The 19,761-nt window shown below is 38.0% G+C and overlaps 2 protein-coding genes across 5 annotated transcripts in view; both read right to left on the reverse strand.

Moving 5' to 3' along the window:
- LOC107585037 (ras-related protein Rab-3A-like) overlaps positions 1–6,428 on the reverse strand; it is a 9,353-nt gene extending 2,925 nt beyond the window's left edge. Inside the window, exons 1-4 of one of the 3 annotated variants that reach the window (XM_016271886.1) lie at positions 6,388–6,423; positions 5,751–5,785; positions 1,099–1,326; positions 895–1,013 (exon numbers count right to left, since the gene is read on the reverse strand). In XM_016271886.1, coding sequence (XP_016127372.1) covers positions 895–1,013; positions 1,099–1,326 — 347 coding nt within the window. In that variant the 5' untranslated portion in view covers positions 5,751–5,785; positions 6,388–6,423. Of the gene's footprint in view, positions 1–894; positions 1,014–1,098; positions 1,327–5,750; positions 5,936–6,383 lie in introns of those variants that run through there. The other 2 variants (XM_016271877.1, XM_016271869.1) reach the window with 2 other exon arrangements.
- A 2,626-nt stretch (positions 6,429–9,054) lies between these two features.
- Positions 9,055–17,673, reverse strand: pde4ca (phosphodiesterase 4C, cAMP-specific a). Of its 2 annotated transcripts, XM_016271897.1 has the most exons (14): positions 17,638–17,673; positions 16,988–17,024; positions 15,915–15,988; positions 15,791–15,840; positions 15,568–15,680; positions 12,860–12,953; positions 12,012–12,184; positions 11,784–11,882; positions 11,532–11,696; positions 11,346–11,445; positions 11,106–11,260; positions 10,869–10,991; positions 10,576–10,758; positions 9,055–9,687 (listed from the first exon to the last, which is right to left on the reverse strand). In XM_016271897.1, the coding sequence occupies exons 2-14, from the start codon at positions 17,009–17,011 to the stop codon at positions 9,196–9,198; spliced, it is 1,845 nt and encodes a 614-aa protein (XP_016127383.1). In that variant the 5' UTR covers positions 17,012–17,024; positions 17,638–17,673; the 3' UTR covers positions 9,055–9,195. The 2 variants fall into 2 exon arrangements, with proteins under 2 accessions (XP_016127383.1, XP_016127392.1); XM_016271906.1 differs by lacking the exons at positions 15,568–15,680; positions 15,791–15,840; positions 15,915–15,988; positions 16,988–17,024; positions 17,638–17,673 and adding an exon at positions 13,496–13,621.
- Between the last annotated feature and the right edge of the window lie 2,088 nt (positions 17,674–19,761).

A 19,761-nucleotide genomic window follows, 5' to 3' on the forward strand; every position in this document is an offset into this window, starting at 1 on the left:
TACATGCGAGACCATGTGACAGAAAAAATACTGTTTCTGTTCAGGGTTTTCCTCCTGAAATCTATACTATTTTAATATTTTACTTAAAACCAGCATCTACTAAAAAACAATGTAGCTACAACAATCAAAGCGTTCTCATCTTTAGCAGAAAAGAAAGTTAACTAACAGTTTCAAAGTTTTTAAGTTCCATCCTAGTCATCTAACAACAATTTTCCCAAATATAATTACATTTTTTTTTAAATGTTCTTAGCCTACAGATTAATAATGCTAAATGTATATCAGAAACGTCTGGTCACATCTGGTTTGAACAGTCATAGGTTATAGATAGATAAATAGATAGTAAGAAAAATAACTATATTTGCTGCATTGTATTTTTCTGCTGTGTTTTAGTGAAAGTACTCTATAATTTTGCTGCTCACGGTGTTTCAGTTGTTGTTAAAATAACCGTGTCATCCGCAGCTCTTAAACTTGGCGCCGGCGCGCGTCCGGAGAGAGAGAAAATGCACGGAGCTGAAAGGGCTTGAATAAAGCTTGTTTGGCTTTAGATAAAAATACTAGAGGATATAGCGCTAAAAGATATTTACAATAAACGACCCGGAGCGCTTGTTATGTGATCCGCTCCGCTGTTTTGATGCCCTGCTCACTTAAAATGGTGCTGCTGTTAAGTTTCATTTAGTGCCGACTTTTGACCGATGTGATTGTGTCATGTTGTGTAGCAATTTCATGTTTAAAGTGGATTAATTACTTGTTGCTGGAATCATATCACATCGCACCTGGTTGCTGAAAAATATAGCGCATGCTCTCAGGACAGTCCGTGTTTAGACAGAAACTAGGTCGCATCTTTGCAAACGTCTCAATTTTATGAGCCACGGACAAAAACAAGCACTATCGTACCAGTCCTGAACGGCATTAAAGGAATCCTCGTTGGTGATGTCATACATCAGAATGAAGCCCATTGCTCCACGATAGTATGCTGTGGTGATGGTCCTGTACCTCTCCTGCCCAGCAGTGTCCTGAAATATACAGAAGTTGGAGTGAATAAAACGTACTCCTTACTCTAACACAAAACTCAAATGAAAACGATAAGGAACTCCTCACCCATATTTGGAGCTTTATCCTCTTGTCGTTCCGGTAGATGGTCTTCACTTTGAAGTCTATGCCGACAGTGCTGACGAAAGCAGGTGTGAAGGAGTCATCAGCATAGCGGAACAGGAAACTGGTTTTGCCGACACTGCTGTTACCAATAATCAGGATCTTAAACATGAAGTCAAAGTTCTGATCCACAGACTCTTTTTGTCCATATCGAGCATCATTTGCTGAGGCCATCTGTAACAATAAAACAAAGAAGGTGATTTATAGAATTGCGATAAATCTCTTCTTCCATATTGTGACGTACATTCAAGCAGATGTACTAAACTTTATTCATACCCATATTCATACAGTTCTACAGTAGAACATACTTTTTTAACAGTGGTGAAGCAAATTTCAAACCAAATACTTTCTAGACAGTATGCGATTTTGGACACAGCTTCGGTTTAATTACAGTGGCTTACGTTTGGGTCTTGACTTGGAACAAATTTTCAGTTATACATTTATGGAAACCTCAGTATCTTGGTTTAGGTTCTAGCTCTTTGGAGCAAAAACTGACCTTTAGTGTATATTTCAGGTTACACGTACTGTATATATGCTGTTTTGCACATTCTTGTTCCTTGGACTTAGAAATACATTTTTAAAATATAGCTGCAAGCAGCAATCACGGTGCCAAGCACTCCAGAGGCAAATTGAGGAGCTAAGCATGGAATGGAGCATCAGACCAAAAGCAACAATGAGTAATAAAAGCAATTTTAGGATGATTGTAATTGAAATGGCTGAAATTGAAAATCTTAAATACAACCACTAGTAATATTATTAAATGGCTTATCGGTTTTGACCAACAGGTGGTGCTGCAATCAAATCGTTTTGGTGTGTTCTGTGTGAGGTGACAATGGCACATACAAGGTTTGTTGTCATTATGTCAAAGCTTTGAAGAGATATAGCCTCAGAGTCATTTTGGCACCTTACCTAAAATTTGTAGCAGCGCTGTACAAAAACAGTTTCGTCTATCGACACGAAATCCATAACTTTCTGTCAGCACAGTCTGAAGATCATCTGACTCGATTTTGGTGAAAATCGGACCAACGAGTGGCGAGGAGTTCGAAAAAGTAGGTTTACAGCATAAATCAAAATGGCCGACAAGCAGTTCAGATTTGCTACCAGAAAATTGGTATGTCTATTGTCGGCATAAGCCAAGGAATATTTTGAGACCAGTTGCATTGCAATAGGCTAATGCAATCAAAAGTTATTAGCATTTTTGGAAATTTCATAATTAATAATTTATCAATGGTTTATTACTCTTGACCAATAGGTGGTGCTGTTACCAAATTGATGTGGCGTGGTCAGTGTGAGGTGACAATGGCACATACAAAGTTTGGTGCAAATATGTCAAATATTTGCAGAGATACAGCCTCAGATGCAGTTTGGCACTATGCCTAAATTTTGTAGTGGCGCTGTACAAAAACGGTTTAGTTTATCAACACGAAATCCATAACTCTTTGTCATCACAGTCTGAAGATCATCTGACTCGATTTTGGTGAAAATCGGACCAACGAGTGGCGAGGAGTTCGAAAAAGTAGGTTTACAGCATAAATCAAAATGGCCGACAAGCAGTTCAGATTTGCTACCAGAAAATTGGTATGTCTATTGTCGGCATAAGCCAAGGAATATTTTGAGACCAGTTGCATTGCAATAGGCTAATGCAATCAAAAGTTATTAGCATTTTTGGAAATTTCATAATTAATAATTTATCAATGGTTTATTACTCTTGACCAATAGGTGGCGCTGTTACCACCTATGTTAATTGATGTGGCGTGGTCAGTGTGAGGTGACAATGGCACATACAAAGTTTGGTGCAAATATGTCAAAGCTTTGCAGAGATACAGCCTCATATGCATTTTGGCATCTTAACCAGCAAATTCGTTGATGCTCTAAACGAAAACCGTTTTTTATATCGACACGAAATCCATAACTTTTTGCCAGCTTGGTCTGAAGATGATCCGAGTCAAATTTGGTGAAAATTGGACAAACGGTCTAGGAGGAGTTCGAAAAAGTAAGTTTTCAACATGTATCAAAATGGCGGACAGGAAGTTCAGCCAATTATGGCAAAATTGGTATCGATGTTCTCAGCATTACGCAAGGAATCTATAAACATCAGTCTCATTACAATATTATAATGTATGCAAAAGTTATTAGCATTTTTATAAATTGCTTTATAACTTTTGACCACAAGGTGGCGCTGCGCTCAAACTTTTTGAGTGCCATCAGGGCATGGTGCCGAAGATGCATACCGATTTTCGTAATAAAGTCTAAGCGCAAAATATTGAATTTTTTGACAAAATTAAAAATGGCCGACACCCAAAATGGCTGACATGGGACAATTTTATATGGTTGACTCGGCATGATGCGGCAGAATCTAAAGAGACCAGTTTTGTTTATATTCTAATATGAATTTTTCATATCTCCTGACCACTAGGGGGCACTGCGCCGAAACACTGCAGGTAGTCTCAGGTCATGCTTGTTATAACACACACCAAGTTTGGTCTCAATACGCAAAACCGTTGCGGAGATATAGCCTCACATCCATTTTTACGGGCTTTCCGTAGAATTCCTTCGTGCGTTATTCGAGAACGGTTGGACAAATCAACTTGAATTTCATAACTTTTTGCCAGCATGGTCTGAAGATGATCTGAGCCCATTTTGGTGAGAATCAGACAAACAGTCTAGGACGAGTTCGAAAAAGTAGGTTTTACGAACAATTAAAAATAGCGAAAAAACTAAACCTTGCGATTTTTTAATTTTGGTGTTCATTCGACTCGGCATGAGCCAAGGATTCAGAGGAAAAAATAATTTAAATTTTGTGCCATATAGTTAAAAAGTTATTAGCATAAAGAAATTGCAACTTTGGACAAGTGGTGGCGCTAGAGAGTTGGAGTTAGAGACTCCAAACTGGCTGTGGTTAATGTTGAAACTGTCCTCTATCAGTGTGCCAAATTTCACAACTTTCCCGCAAGCCGTTCTATGGGCTGCCATAGACTTGCGGCGGAAGAAGAAAAATGATGCTAACAAATACAATAGGTGCCACTGCACCTTCGGTGCTTGGCCCCTAAAAAGTAATTATGAAGATGGCTCAATTTTCTATTTTGACAGTCAATTAATAATGGGAAGGGTTCAAGTCTCAGTCCTAAATCTTTTTAGAGGGTACCCAGCAAAGTACAAAAAAAATCCGGTTTGAGATTTCTCTTATTTGTGCAGTTTTTTTTTCTTATAAATGCATAAGTTAAAATATCTTCAACTTTTGGGATGGTTATCTCTGGTATCTCAGCTAGGACTAGTAGAGATTTGGGAAAAAGCCTTTGTTATTCATGTGGATAATGAAATGAACAGATGTAGGCTAACAAACATACTTAATAAAAAATAAAAGATTTTAGACAGCTGCTATGCATAAACCAGTAAAAATAAAAAAACTGGTGGTTTTGCAATGTCAGACAATTTATGAAAACAAGTTATTTTAGTGAACAATGACAGCCAAATTCATCTGCATACTGCACATTAACTGGAACGTTTTGTAACAAATAACTGTAGTATAATGAGTCTTTTCCAATGAACTGAATCATGTCATGAGTGACTATAGTCTGTTATGTATTCTCTTGACATTCACTGTAGAAGCAATCAGATAAGAAAACGGACATAACTACAGTACAAGGCTGATTATTCTTATACAGCAGCACAATGTTCAACGGACAATGGTGTCAGAAACGGTTCCTGGCAATGTGTTGAATCAAATATGTTTTCTTATTCACAGCCTGTTTGCTGAATTACAACACAAATTCAAAGTGAATAGAGGGTGTAACCTGCACTGTGCCTGTATCCTTATGGATTGAGCTAGGCAGTCCCTGTAGACAAGGATTTCCCTGGTTTTGTGCCGGCTAAACCCTCTGCTTAGCTCAGGACCTTAGCACACCAACAATATCAGGGGAAGATTATTCTAATATTCCCATTTTATCATGGAAAACCAAGGGGGTTCTTTCTTTCCCATATAGAGACACACCAATCCCTGAATGTTTACTCCTGCTCTGTTTAGTCTGTTATTTGTCAGGCCACCTGCTCAGCCAGGCACACATCGAGGCTTAATTCAAACGTATGGCTCAGGCTTGGCGTACAAGATTAGAGCAAGAAACCTTTGCGTATGAAAAGTGCAGCTACGTTTACGAGCCAATTGTCCAATCGAGACGTTTAAAATAAATGGCAGCTTGTGAGAGCGAGACTGCTGTATGGCTGATAGTGGTTAAGTCAGTTGAGCTCCGGTTAGCATCTATCCGCTTAACACACACGGACTAATTTCTGTTTTTATTCGGGTCAGCGAGTGACTAACATCCCATCGATCAAACAGACAGTATTCATCATAACTGCCAGCGACAATGGGCTGAGTGTCAAAAGCCAGTTGACATGTTAGTTTGTAGCATGCAGCGATGGATTATACAGCAGAGGCTTTTTATGATCCATCCCAGTTACGTTAGCGATGTCAAATGAAGGTTACGCTGTTTTTAAATCTAAACCATTGATTTCCTGAAGTTTCTATGCGTTCTGTTTCTTTGTCATTTCGAAATAAATGCAAGGTGAAGCGGCAAGATGTTACAAGAGAAAGCTCAGCTTACCTTAACAGGAGGTTTATTTGGAGTGGTTTGGATGCAGTTCCCAGCCTGTGCACCTGCGCTCTTCTTCTTCTTCTTCTTCTTCTTCTGGTGTTTTATGGCGGTTTGGCAAACCAGCGAAAAAGGTGCATTACCGCCACCTACTGATCTGGAGTGTGGAGTGTGCATAAATTTGGAAGAAAGAAATACAGAAGGGAAAAGAGAAAAAAAAAAAAAAAAAATAATAATAATAATAATAATAATTAAGTAAACCCCCCCCAACCAAAAATAAAAAGACAAAAAAAAATAAAAATAAATAAAAATAAAAAAAAAAATAATAAAAAATAATAATAATAATAATAAAAAAAAAAAGTTTCATCACTACCTTAAACTCTTCCTTCCTTCTTCTTGTCAGATGTGTTCCATTTTCACTGTCAGTTTCAGATGCGTTACTCCAGCTTTTCTTTCTTTTCCGATTTTCAACTATACTCCATTCATTATTTCCATTCCCGCCTTCATCCGCGTCTAACACTTCATCCTCCATTTCCGGATCACTTCCGGAATCTACGCCACTTCCTACCATGCACTCTCCAGTCACAGATCAGCTGTTGCCAAACCGCCCGCCTCCCGGAGCCACACCTGAATCTGTTCCCCCACCTGCGCTCTTGCTTTCGTCACTCGACGGGAGCCCGCTGGGGGCGGGGCTAAACAATGACTGACATGTGGATGAGCCAATTACACGTCCGCTCTGTCACCTTAACGATTTAGCGGTCTGATGCATGAAGCAACTAGAGCATTTGCTAGTTGTTGAGATGTTTTAAATCAATACTGTGGATTCCCATTTCAATATTTTCAAGTCATAATTTTTTACATTTCACAATTTCAATTAAATCATAACAGTCATAATTATGGGATAAAAGCTCATAATTATAAGATAAAAAATCTTAACTATGCCATAAGAGAAATTATGATCTAAAAGTCTAAATTTAACTATTACATATTAAGTCGCATACTAAGATGAAAAGTTATCTTTATGAGATTAAAAATCGCAGCTAAAATTATGACGAGATCATGATGCTCAGTCTTTTTATGAAATAGTCATAATTATAAGATAGAAAAATCTTGGACAAAAAAGTTTGATAAATCACTATTATAAGTCATAATTATTAAAAAGTCATAATAATTATAACATTACATAAAAAGTAATGATTATGACAAATTCAAAATTATGACAACAAATAGAAATGTCATAACTTCGACTTTTGTCTTAACACTTATGTAAGTTTTGTAAACTTTTAATGTCATAATTAATCTTTTTGTCATCATTTTGGCTTTTTATGCCATCATTCTGACCACTGCCATCATTTGTCATTATTTTAACTTTTCATATAATAAATTCAACTTTACGTCATGATTATGATTTATATCATTATTTCAACTTTTTGCCCAATTGCAATCTTATAATTTACCAAAGCATTGATTATTTATATATTATGGTACTGGGTTTCAATATGACACAAATGAGTCCAGCTTACTAATATTTCCTCGTTTATTGGCATTGGGAACAGGAAAACGATCACAGCAACATTAGTAACAGCGTTGTAGTGGTAAACAGTACTGTTGGGATTGTCAGATCTGCGACAGAAAAGACCAAACAGAGGTGTGCCGTGTGGATACAGTCAGTCGAACTTTGCATGGCCACTCAGCATTTCTTTCACCACATGAAACATTGCTAAAGAGCACAGACTGACATTAAGATGAACATATAGGCCTAGCCAATCATTAAAAGCCCAGTTTACTGTAATCCACTTACATACAAAGATTCACTGTATCCAATATTACAATTCATACCATGGTATAAAAATGGACACAAATAATCTGACTTACAATAAGCACACCAAGTCAGAAAGACTTATTAATCATGAATACTCTTAAATAAAATTTCAGCTTGACAAATCGACAGTTTTGAATAACAAAAGAAAAGAAAACTAAATGCTTAAATCAGTATGTTACTGACAGTAGTAGATGTCATTGATGGAAATTAGCCAGTGGCAACATGGAAATTACAGTACAGCATGGATCATGCTTGCTTGGCACTTGTACTGTCATTGGCTAATGGCTATGTCCCTGTGAAGAGCAGAGCACTGATCAATCACCAAAAACCAAAGAACACAAAAGGTCTGGCACAGAAAACGAACTTTGGCTTAATGCGTTATCTTGTAGCGCACAGCTCTCATTTTAGAACATTTGCAAAGATGTTAAGATACCTCATATTTTTCAGTGTGACCAGCACAGAAAGAGAGAGAAAGTACACATGTGGTTTAAGGACACCGATCACTTCCTATACAGCTAATGTGGGTTTCCAAGCTAGCCCAGCCTTCCAGAGACCAACTTACATACAGGGTGCGTACACATGCTGGTTACCCTGCAGATCACGGCGAATCCTAGTCTTCTGTACGTTAAGAATGACTCCAGCCCTTACTGATGGAGCTACGTTTGGCAATGACAAAGATATCTTCTAAAGTGCTACCTAGAATATCAGAAGCAAGCCGTTTTAAAACCGTGACGCACAATGTAATAATGCTTGTGCTCATGCTTTGGATGAAGCAGAATAGAAAAATAAACGAGAAGCATATGTAAACCATGTGAATGCCTTAAATTAAAGCAGCATTCCTACAAATAAAGGTGAGAAGGGTTTTAAGTTAAAACGGTCAGATGAGTATAATCTGTGCAAAGGAACAGCAACACAGAGCCACTGTGTTCGGCTGGAGTGGTAAATCCTATAAACGTGGCTCCAGTTCCACTATTAAGCACTAGGTGGCAACACATACCTATAGAAAAGATCACAATCTTGGCTCGACTTACATAGTGATCCGAGGAAGACGGCGGTCACTATGTGGGTACCCTCAAGCTGTTTGCTACATGAAAGCAATCGTTTCTTTGAATCCTGAGATGTTCTGTTGTGTTAAGGTTAGGTTGTTCTGTTCAGCTATTATTAGACCAGCTTTAAGTCAACAGTGTATCTTTTTAAAAACATTTTAGTGCACATACGTCTCACATAAAAAGTGTCCTGTTTATCGATCAATATGTTCGGACGGCTCCACTGGTTCGTTAACTTTAAACCCTGGGATGTCACAGGAAGACACTTGAGGACAGTTCCTCTCAGTCCATCACACACAGGCAGTTTTACGCTTGACTGTGAAGCCGAATGGCATCCAGAAGTCACGAGTCCGAGAACTTTTTAAGAAAGCTTCACGCTTTGACAGTCCGTAGAGCAGGAGCCTTCTCCAGTGCAAGGTGACTACTGTATAAAAACGTCCTGTGGAAGCTTTCCTACCTCTCTTTTGCTCTCCTGCACTGCGTCGCCTCCACCCGAGGAAGCTAAGAATGGGATGGAGAGGGATAGGGAGGTGGTGAGGAAGAGGCACGAAAGAAGAAAAAAGAATGCAATGAAAAAGTGCCCTAGTTGTTATGTTCCCAGACGCAGGCAAGACACGCTTTTCCCTTCTTGGTCAAGTTCTCTATCTTCATCTTCACTGTCTGGTGGCTCGGCCATCTTAAAAGACATTGTCCTGCAGCCGGGGGAGCGAGCGGTCAGGTTGGCTTGCTGTGAGTGGGAAGCCGAAGACGGATGTTTGCCTTCTGGATCTGTCCTGGAGGAATCCTGTGTGGTGGAAGTGAACTCTTCGTCCACGGGACTCTCGATGTCAGACTCCCCTTCCTCCTCTAAGGTCAGTTCAAACTGGAATTTCTCCCCCGCTGAGGTGATGCCTCCACCTATCGCTCCCATCCCGACCACACCGCCCTTGTCCTCAGGGGTGGAGGTGGGACTGTGGGGGATCAAGCTCTGGTACCACTCACGGTTGTCCTCCAGTGTGTCGAGAATCTCCTGGGCATCAGGATGAACCAGATCCGCCCAGGTCTCCCATAGCGGGTGCACGATGTAGTCAATAAAGCCAACCTAATGGACGGGGAATGAGCAGTTAATATGAATTTGTATTGTCATTCTACAACAGTGGATTTAAACACTAATAATTGTGTACAAATGTTACTTATGTAAGCCTGTTAATATAGTTAAAATAAATAGTATGTCTGTGCATATATATATATACATATATGTCTTAAAAATTATTACATAATGATAAATTAGTATTATTGTTGTTGTATTTTATATAATAATAATATAATTATTGTATTTTTATAATACAAATTTTACATTCTTATATAATATCAATATCTATAATTTCATATCCAATTTCATCTGTATATAATGATGATTATTAGAAATTATTAGAAATAGAAATTATTAATATAGAAAGATTAGTATATATATATATATACAGTATATATACACACAGTATATACATACACTTTTGTAAAATGTGTTTTATCACTATATAATATTTCTCTATTTGTGTTGTTATTTTAGTATTAATGATATACTATTATATGTATTATTGTTTAGAATGATCTTTTTTATTTAAGTTTTAGATTTAGGAATTTTGTTATGCTTTTGTCATTTTATTTAGTTTTATTTTTTAACATTTGCTTGAAAGTATTGTTATTTCAGTTTTAATTTGAAATAATATATATATATAATTATATACAATTTAAATAACGTTAGTACTTTAGTTGCCAACTTTTCTAATTGACGTTTATATTTTTTAAGTTTAACTTTTTTTCATTTAATATTTCAGCTTTAATTTAATTAAGTTTTGGCTTTTGTTCATTTCAACACTGGTTTAGTATATTATATTATATTATAAAACTATATTCTAAATGATGGAATGAGGCCCAAAGTCCTCAAGGCCAGTTTGCGGCATATTATTTAGCATTTTCCCTCACTCACCTGTGATTTCTCAATGGAAGCATTGTGTTTGTCACACATGGGGCTGATCTCCATACCCTTATCTCTCTCTCGGTCCCCCTGAGTAAAAAACTCCACCATGATGCGATCTGTCCACTGACGGTACAGCTCCAGGGGCTTTGTTGGGTTGCTCAGGTCAGCACAATGCACCATGTTCTGAAGAACCTACGCATTTGATTAACCACCCATTTTTAACTATAAACTTTTTACTTATGAAGCAAAAAAGATTTCCAACAATATAAAATGGCTTTGCTCCACAGAAGCTCAAAGAATACCTGAATGCGATCAGAGTAGTTGTCTAACAGCAGCACGCCCAGACTTGTCACCTTCTTGGTCTCTACCATGGTCTTGAGATCTGCTAACAGGTTCATATGCTTTGACATATCAGTGGCTAGGACCTGCAAAGAGTCAAATACACGGTAAATAAATAAAACCACGTGTTGCTTGCGGTTCTCAGACTTGGAGCTCTTCATCATTGCCTCACAGATTCGTCATTGCCTCCATTTCCTCACCATGTCAATGACCATTTTGCGCAGCGACTGCCGCTGTTTCTTGGTCAGGTTCTGGAAAATGTCACAGTTTTCTTCCTGCAGCAGTTTGAAGCCAACAGCCAGGTGGTGGTTCTCCAGAACAGAGGAATCGTTGTACATGAGAGCCAACTCCGAGTCTGGAGAAAAGTATTACGTTCTTAGTCAACAACACAGTGTGCAACCACAATGACAAGCTGCTGTTGCTCTGCCGTGGCCACTCACTCGTGTTGATGAGGAACTGGTTGGACACTCCAGGGTGGTCCACGTCATGTATTGCACTGGCAAACATTGCTGCCAAGATCTCAAGGTCGGTGAATACAGCCTAGCAAAACAGAATTGCAAATATGAAACATCTTGCTTCAGAGACTAATGAGCAGATGATGAAAAAGGGAGTTGACTGAGACAAACCTCCAGGGCAGGGGTGGACAGCAGGACATTGGTGGACTGGACCACGTCAGCTGCGTGGATGCTATTATGGTACGCTACATCTGAGTGGTAGTTCTCCTCCAATGCCATCAAGTAGGTAATAAATGTGTCTACAGGGATTTTGAAGGATTTCAACAGGTCTCTTTCCTGTGGAATAGAGGTTCAAGACATTTGTTATTGTAATGCTTTGAGCTAAACTACATGAGAAAAGTTTTTTAATTCCACATTTTATACCTGAAAGATTGTGTACATCGCTACCGTTAGGGGTCGGTTGCCAGAATACTCGGATATCTTGAAAATATCCACACCCCATTTGTCAAAGTCCTCTAACTCCTACAAAAGGGAGTTGGATGCAGTTTAAAACAGCATTGGACTTTGTTATAATTACTGCAGATAAGGTCCATGTTCACCATGGTGATTTTAGTTTGCTGATAGGGTGTTTTACTGGCCGTGAGAGCTCACCTTGGCCAGCAGATCTTCCTGGTCAGTGCTGATGCCAAAGCGTGGGATGCTGGAAGCTGCGACACTGGAGCTGTGTGTGGGTTTCTTCACTCCACTGATCTGAGACATGGGACGCTTTTTCTTTTCCTTCTCCTTGGTTGGGGGGGACATAATCTCCATATCATGTTGCTTCTCTGCAACACAAGTTCATTTTTATAACTACATGCAATGACAGACAGCTCATTAAATGCACATTGAAAACCTGGCGGGAAAAAATGCAGTTTAAACTTGGAAATAAATGGAAAGTTTTAGTATTCAAAACAAACAAATGTTATTTTGTAAATTTTTAACAGTGATGATGTCCTGCCAGTTTGAGCAAAATATAGCTGAAATTAAATAAAATACAAATACACAATTATATGGGAAAAATTAGAAATGCCTTAGCAACTAACTGAAATAAGCTGAAGTAGTAAAATTACTAAAACTAAAATAAATTAAAGCTAAGTAGTTAACAAAAAATGTAAATAAATAAATAAATAAAAATATTACATTAAATATAAAAATAAAAAACACAAACGACAAAAGCCCATAAAATCTAAATTTAAAATAATTGAAAATGACTAAAAACTGAAAATATAAAAATGCAAGCTGATTCAAAATATTAATAAATACTTATATATAATAATAATATTATTATTATATTATAATACAATATGCATAATAAATTATAATATATAAATAATACTAAAATAACACTAATAATTTAGATTTTTTTTTTCATAAATAATATTTTGTGTTGTTCTAATAATGTAATTTGAAATGAAAACATTTGTATTAAATTAGAGAAAGTACAAAATAGTTGGTTTTACCTAAGAAGGTGCTGGAGATGAACTCTGAGACCTGGTTTCCTGACTTGCTAGTCTCTGACAGCTGGGTTAGTTCTCGATTCAGCATCCTTTTGAACTGCAGAAGAGGACACAAGAACAAAACACATGCGCTTTGAGAATCACCATCTCCAATCCACTGTATTTCATTTTAATTAGAGCCTTTCCATACAACACCTAACTGAATCTTTTAAAATCAAAACATTTTTATTCTACAAATGCAAAACATCACATGACATACTCGTATCTGAATATAACTGCATTAAAGAGTGGCAACAGGCCTTCATTCAGCTGCCACAGTCACCCAAGATGAGGGACTGGACCAAGCAGGAGGAGTGCCTTTCATCTGTGTAGTGCTATTATGTAATAATCATACACGAGGTTTCAGAATGAAACACTTCTGACTGAGGCAGCAAAATGTACAGTAGTACTGTAGAAGCCACACACACACACACACACTGACATCAGAAACACCCCAACACACCCAAACTGACATCTTCACAGCGCAACACCCTGCACCATCTGTGATTTATAGAGTGTCAAGGAGAGCATCCCTCTCAACTTCAGATAAAAACAATGCAAGAGCTTCTCCCAAGAGCAGAATCACAGCACGAGCCTTACCTGAACATACATCCACGACACAGAGAGCAAGTAACTGACGTCTGGCATCTCAGCACCAAATGAAGCTTTAACAAAACAGAAGCTCCGTCTGGCCGGTGCACATGCTACAGACACGTTCCAGATCGCCCGAGCTGCCCGCTTCAACAGCAGTCCAGCGGTCCAAACAGAATGTGGCGGCACTGCAGAGCTCAGCCCAGCACCGGGAGTTCCAGCTGCCATGGGCTGCACCTGTGGCAGGCTGAGAGCGTGTGCCGCTGGCTGGAGCGACTCTGCATCGCTGCCGCATGCTCTGCTCTCCTACTCTGCCTGATTCATGTGTAAACAGAGAGATCAGGCTCCTCCCAGCAGCCCCCTCTCTCTCTCCCTCCCGGCAGGTAGCTCCCCACTTGCTGCCGCATGCCGGCCAATCGTACGGGTTTTGTCATAGAGGCTGGGTCAGGGGGAGGCGTGCGATTGGCTCGCGGCTCCAGGGCACATGCAGGGGCTGGATGGGGTGGATACAGGGGGCTGGGGCTGCACCATGTGCACTTGGTTTGAAGATGAAAGCTTCAGGAGCCGCTTCATGCTTTGCGCGCATGTGTGTGGATGTGTTTTCCATTGTAATGAGCGAGGGAAATAAACAGATGCTCACTCTGACACAGAGCAGGGAAAACAAGCAAGTGTGAGGCATTTTTATATATTCTGAATGTTTTATATCACACTAATGCATCATATATGATGCATCATTTTGATCCATATCAATTTGTTTTAGATTTGTATGTTAAAAAACATTGTTCTAGTATCATGTTTTTGTATTAAACAGCAGGACTGTTTTCAACATTGTTAACAATAAGAAATGTTTCTTGAGCACCAAATCAAATTGTTCATTAGAATGATTTCTGAAGGATCATGTGACACTGACGACTGGAGTAATGGCTGCTGAAAATTCTGCTGTTGTCACAGGAATTAATTCCATTTTAAAATATATTAAAATAGAAAACAGTTACTTTAAATTAATAATATTTCATGATTTTACCTTTATGTACTGCATTTTTAATCAAACAAATGCAGCCTTGGTTAGCATAAGAGACTTCTTTCAAAAACATTAGGAAATCTAACTGACAGCAAACATTTGAATGGAAGTACATTTCAATTATCCTAATTATTTAACATAACATTAACTTATCAGGACAAAATGTACATAGAACATTTGATTATTTTACATTAATGACAACTTAAAAAATAATAAAAAATATATATGTTTGACAAAATTAGCATAAATCTTTTTCTTGCCCCTGGTATCATCTTGCTCATTTTATGATTTTCAATGTGCTTTCAAAACTAAATTAGCAAATGTTTCCATTTATTTTCATTTGATAATATACTGGATGATGCATCATCATCATCTGTATACTAAAGTCGTCTCTGTAGCTATTTAGCTTGTTTCAAAAACTGTCCCATCTTACCCGAACTTGTATGAAAATATGGCACTGCAAATTTGACGACAAAAAAAATTAATGTCAATAAAATGCAGTACTTTTATTTTAACGGCAATACTCTAAAAGGTTTTTGCATGCTCAGTTTTTATATTTTTCGCCTCAACCAGTGCAGGGTGATTCCTGAACGTACAGCAGATACGTCAGTGATGTTAGCCAGAATGAAAACACTTGACCATGTGTTCATATGTGCGCATGTGTGTGAGAGTATGTATCCGTGATGCACGTGGTCGCTGTGTGGGTGGGATAATCACACGTCACAGTCTATGAAATCCCCAGCAGGAATGAGGGGATATAGACGGGGTGGGGGAAGCAGATTCATCCATGACTCCACTCTCTCATTCACATTTTTCAGCACACGATGCGGACGGGGGATGGGAGCGATTCAGAACATGCATGAATTCTATTCCCATCTAAAATAGACATCTGACGCATGTGTAATTCATACGGAGGCATGTAGAGTATTTGGGTGCTGTTATCAGCAAGCGTTGATGTATTGTGTTATTGGTTATTAGCGCTTAGGGCAAGTCCCTGGGTGACAGTCGGGATATTTGAGGCCTGTCAGTAATGAATCATCTTTTATTTTGGAAGATCTACCTTGTTAGATGCCATCTCACTGACTGAGTGACGTGTCTTGAGAGTATCGAGCTGTTCGAGACACCAGTCCAGCTCATCCAGAGTCTCCACTGCCAACTTCTGAAACGGCTCCTCTGCAAAATACAGCACAGCATTGTTATATTCATGACTACAGAAATGTGTTCATCATCATATGTATTAAAAATTCACTGTTATCCTTTTCTACAAGAGTTTGTTGTCTAACCTAGGAGGCTTGTCTTGCACATGGATGGTGGGTTGCTTCCAGTGGACCTCCTGTGGAGATTTGTGTCAGTGGAGATCAAGCATGACTTTAAAAGCATTTGAACAGACTGTTTATTGGGCCTTACTTGCTAGGGACACGGTCTTGCTGATGGGTCAAAACAGCAAAGTTGCTCCGCACAGTCCTCAAGCTGGCAAGGACCTATGAGAAGAAAAATAATGTAGGTCCGTGCCAAGAACACATCGTCTTTTCTTTCTTTTTGAAGCAACTTCAACTCACTTACAGCTTAATACTTTAGTATTGCAAAAATTCTTCAGAAATCAGTGTTTTTGATTGAATTATTATTGTCCAGCAAAATATCAAAACCGTTAAAAAAAGATTAAGATAAAGCAAAACTGTGTAAGATGTTTTCAGAGCACTTTTTTAAGTATGTAGTCTTACCCTATTATGTTTTTTAGAATTGTTATTGTTTTATAGAATTAAATATAGAATATTTAGTAAACAATTATATATATATATATATATATATATATATATTATACTGTATAATAAAAGTGTATTTATATGAAAAACAATTAATTATATATATATATAAATCTTCTGAAGAGTTTTAAACCTAAATTTCACACAATTATGTCTTACAGTAAACGGCAAGAAACAATTCTTACCATATTATCCCATTTTGCAAAACAAGATAGAACACAGGTTAATAAAATGATTTTTGCAGTGAGCGAGAGAGAATAAATGTTACATAGAGAGGTGACCTAGAAAAATAAAGATTTGTCTGGCTTGTCTGAAATTCTGAAGCTCTTTTGGAGTTTCAAAAGGACATGAAGGGTATCTGATTTCCAAAGCCATGCAGATTTCTCATCTGTCAGCATCCATATCGACAAACGCAGTATTGGATTACTAGCCTATTTTGTAAACCGAGTACAGTGGTGACGCAAATCCCACGTAAAGCAAGCTGCATAAGAGTGGAAGGGCTGTTCCCGCCAATGCCAAAGGCAGCACACTCCACTTACACAAAAAAAGACACTTCTAAATATTAGCAGATTAATCTCTCTTTAAAATATAGGGAGAGCAAAGTCAAACTACCATGTTCCTCAACAGAGAAACCACATGACGCAAAGTCCATAAATGCCCATTAATGTCAGATCAACCACGTAAGCTTTCATTTTCAAGGCCCACTCTAATACTAACCTGTGCAAATGGTGTAACTATCATGTCTTCTCCATGTCTGTAAGAGAAAAACACATTAACAAATCACAAATCAAACACAAAAATTACATATTGGAAAAGACAGCTCTTTAATCTCCCAATAATAAAAGGAGGCACATAAAATTACTTAAGGATCAGTGAAAAAGAATGACTAAGAGTTTAAGTGTGGAGACTTAAGGATGTGGTCGGCTTCAGGTTACAGCACACCATCATTCAAAAGAGCAAGCGGGCGGTAATACGCTTTTGATTAACATGCAGTTTGGATGGAAATAAAGAAATACAGCTCAGCATAAGGAAGGTACCTCAGATTCTCCAATGGGATATTAGATATCCTACATTAAAAGCTTATGGAAACACGTAATAAGAACACTGATGGGCTCGTATAGGGTGTGTCATGCACATGTATTTTAGGAGCAGCGGGAGAGAAGCCGAACTAGGGAACACGCTGGGAATTGCATCTTTATTCATATATTCCAAAGCCTCTTTGGTGGCATGCGTAATGCTTATGGTGGCGAAGAGTAAACAGGGGAAGCTCTGAGGTTAGACTGGTCTAGGGGAGAGAACCCGCCTGGATTCTGTAATGGGGGACAGCCCTTTTAAGGGCAGGTCAATATTGTTCTATATCTTCTCACCGATTTAGCCAGTTGACTTCCCAGTGCTTCAAACTCTCTTCCCTTTGAAAAGACAAGCAAGAGTTGGTGACCTGCGATTAAGCACACTAGTTCACGTCAACCCAACAAACAGCAGTTGTAGGTGGTTGCGTTCACCCTGTTGATGTCGTTTATTGGGGTGGTGTAAACCAGCTTTAAGGTGTTTCTATTTGAGCGACTAGCTTTGACGCAGGCTGGAAAAATAAACTGCAGAAAAAAACAAGAATGTGGTGCCTTTTTTTCCGACTTGAAATCCCGGCAAACCAGAGCTGACATGCAAGCGTGCTCAGATGGAAAGAACAGCTGGAAGTGGTAATAATAAGGAGTTTTTAACTCGCGCCTTGGATTTTCCAAAATGACTGAGCAATATGATTTGATGTAATACACTATTAAAAAAGTGTGTCTTGGGAGAACCGTGTTTCAGACATAATCAACCAGCTGGAGTAAGCCACATCTGTTATGAGGCAAACGCTTATAGTCCTAATTAACCGAACTCTTCCAGCCACAAAAACACTGTAGCTCAAGAACACACTTGTGCAGCTTGTAACACGTGACGCTTGCAGTGACTCAAACAACATGCCCATGAAAACTCTTTTTTTTCCCCCCTGGTGACCATTAAAAAATTTGGGGTCGGTAGGACGTTTTTTTTTGTCTCTTAATGCTCAGCGAGGCTGCATTTGTTTGATCAAAAGCACAGTAAGAACTATTATAATGTGAAATATTATTACAATATAAAATAACAGTTTTCCGTCTTAATAATTTTAAAAATGTAATTTATTCCTGTGATGCAAAGCTGAATTTTCAACATGTACATATATATATACACACACACATATATATATATATTTTACATTACATTCTAATATATCGGCATAACAAGTTATGTGCACTCAAACTGCATGAACTCAACAAATTAGTATAAAACCCGATGCTCATGTTATCCAACAGAAATACACCAGTCTAAAAATTCTGGATGATACTGATAAGCTAAAATATACGCATGTTATAGCCGATAACCAATGAATAGCCAGTATTAAAAAACTACACTACTTTGTTTAAAAACAATACAACACAAGTATGAAGTCAAAAATAATTTAAAGGTATAGTTCACCCAAAAATGAAAATTCTGAAAAGTATGAGACCACTAGTGAACATATATATACATATACATATATATATATATACACACACATATATATATATATATTTTACATTACATTCTAATATATCGGCATAACAAGTTATGTGCACTCAAACTGCATGAACTCAACAAATTAGTATAAAACCCGACGCTCATGTTATCCAACAGAAATACACCAGTCTAAAAATTCTGGATGATACTGATAAGCTAAAATATACGCATGTTATAGCCGATAACCAATGAATAGCCAGTATTAAAAAAACTACACTACTTTGTTTAAAAAAAATAAAAAATACAACACAAAAATGTATGAAGTCAAAAATAATTTAAAGGTATAGTTCACCCAAAAATGAAAATTCTGTCATTAATTACTCACCCTCATGTCGTTCCAAACCCGTAAGGCTGATGATACATGGGGCAACTTTTTGAGCAATGTTGCCGGACAACCAGGTGAGACACAGGGCCCACGATCGATCTAAAGTATCCAGATAGAATTTTGTTACCCATTCTCAGTGGGAAAGTGCCCAAGCAGCATTTCTCAAAAAAAGGTGCCAGGCAAAATTGCTCAAAAAGTTGCCCAGTGTATCACCAGCATAAGACCTTTATTTACCTTTGGAACACAAATTAAGATATTTTTGATGGAATCAGAGAGCTCTCAGACCCTCCACAGACAGCAACCCAACTGAAATATTCACAGGTCCAAAAACGTAGTAAGGACATCGGTAAAATGGTCGTCCATGTGACATCGGGGGTTTAACCAAAATTATACGAACCTACGAGAATACTTTTTGTGCGCAAAAAACAAAACAAAAATAACGACATTATTCAACAATGGGATGGGATGAGATGGGATGAGGAGGAGAAGAATTGTTGAATAAAGTCGTTATAAAGTCGTAATTTTTCTCGTAGCTTCGTAAAATTACGGTTGAACCCCCTGATGTCACATAGACACATATTTTATCGAA

Source organism: Sinocyclocheilus grahami, unplaced genomic scaffold, assembly GCF_001515645.1.
Source record: "Sinocyclocheilus grahami isolate Dianchi unplaced genomic scaffold, SAMN03320097.WGS_v1.1 scaffold5.1, whole genome shotgun sequence".
In the NCBI taxonomy this organism is placed as follows: domain Eukaryota; kingdom Metazoa; phylum Chordata; class Actinopteri; order Cypriniformes; family Cyprinidae; genus Sinocyclocheilus; species Sinocyclocheilus grahami.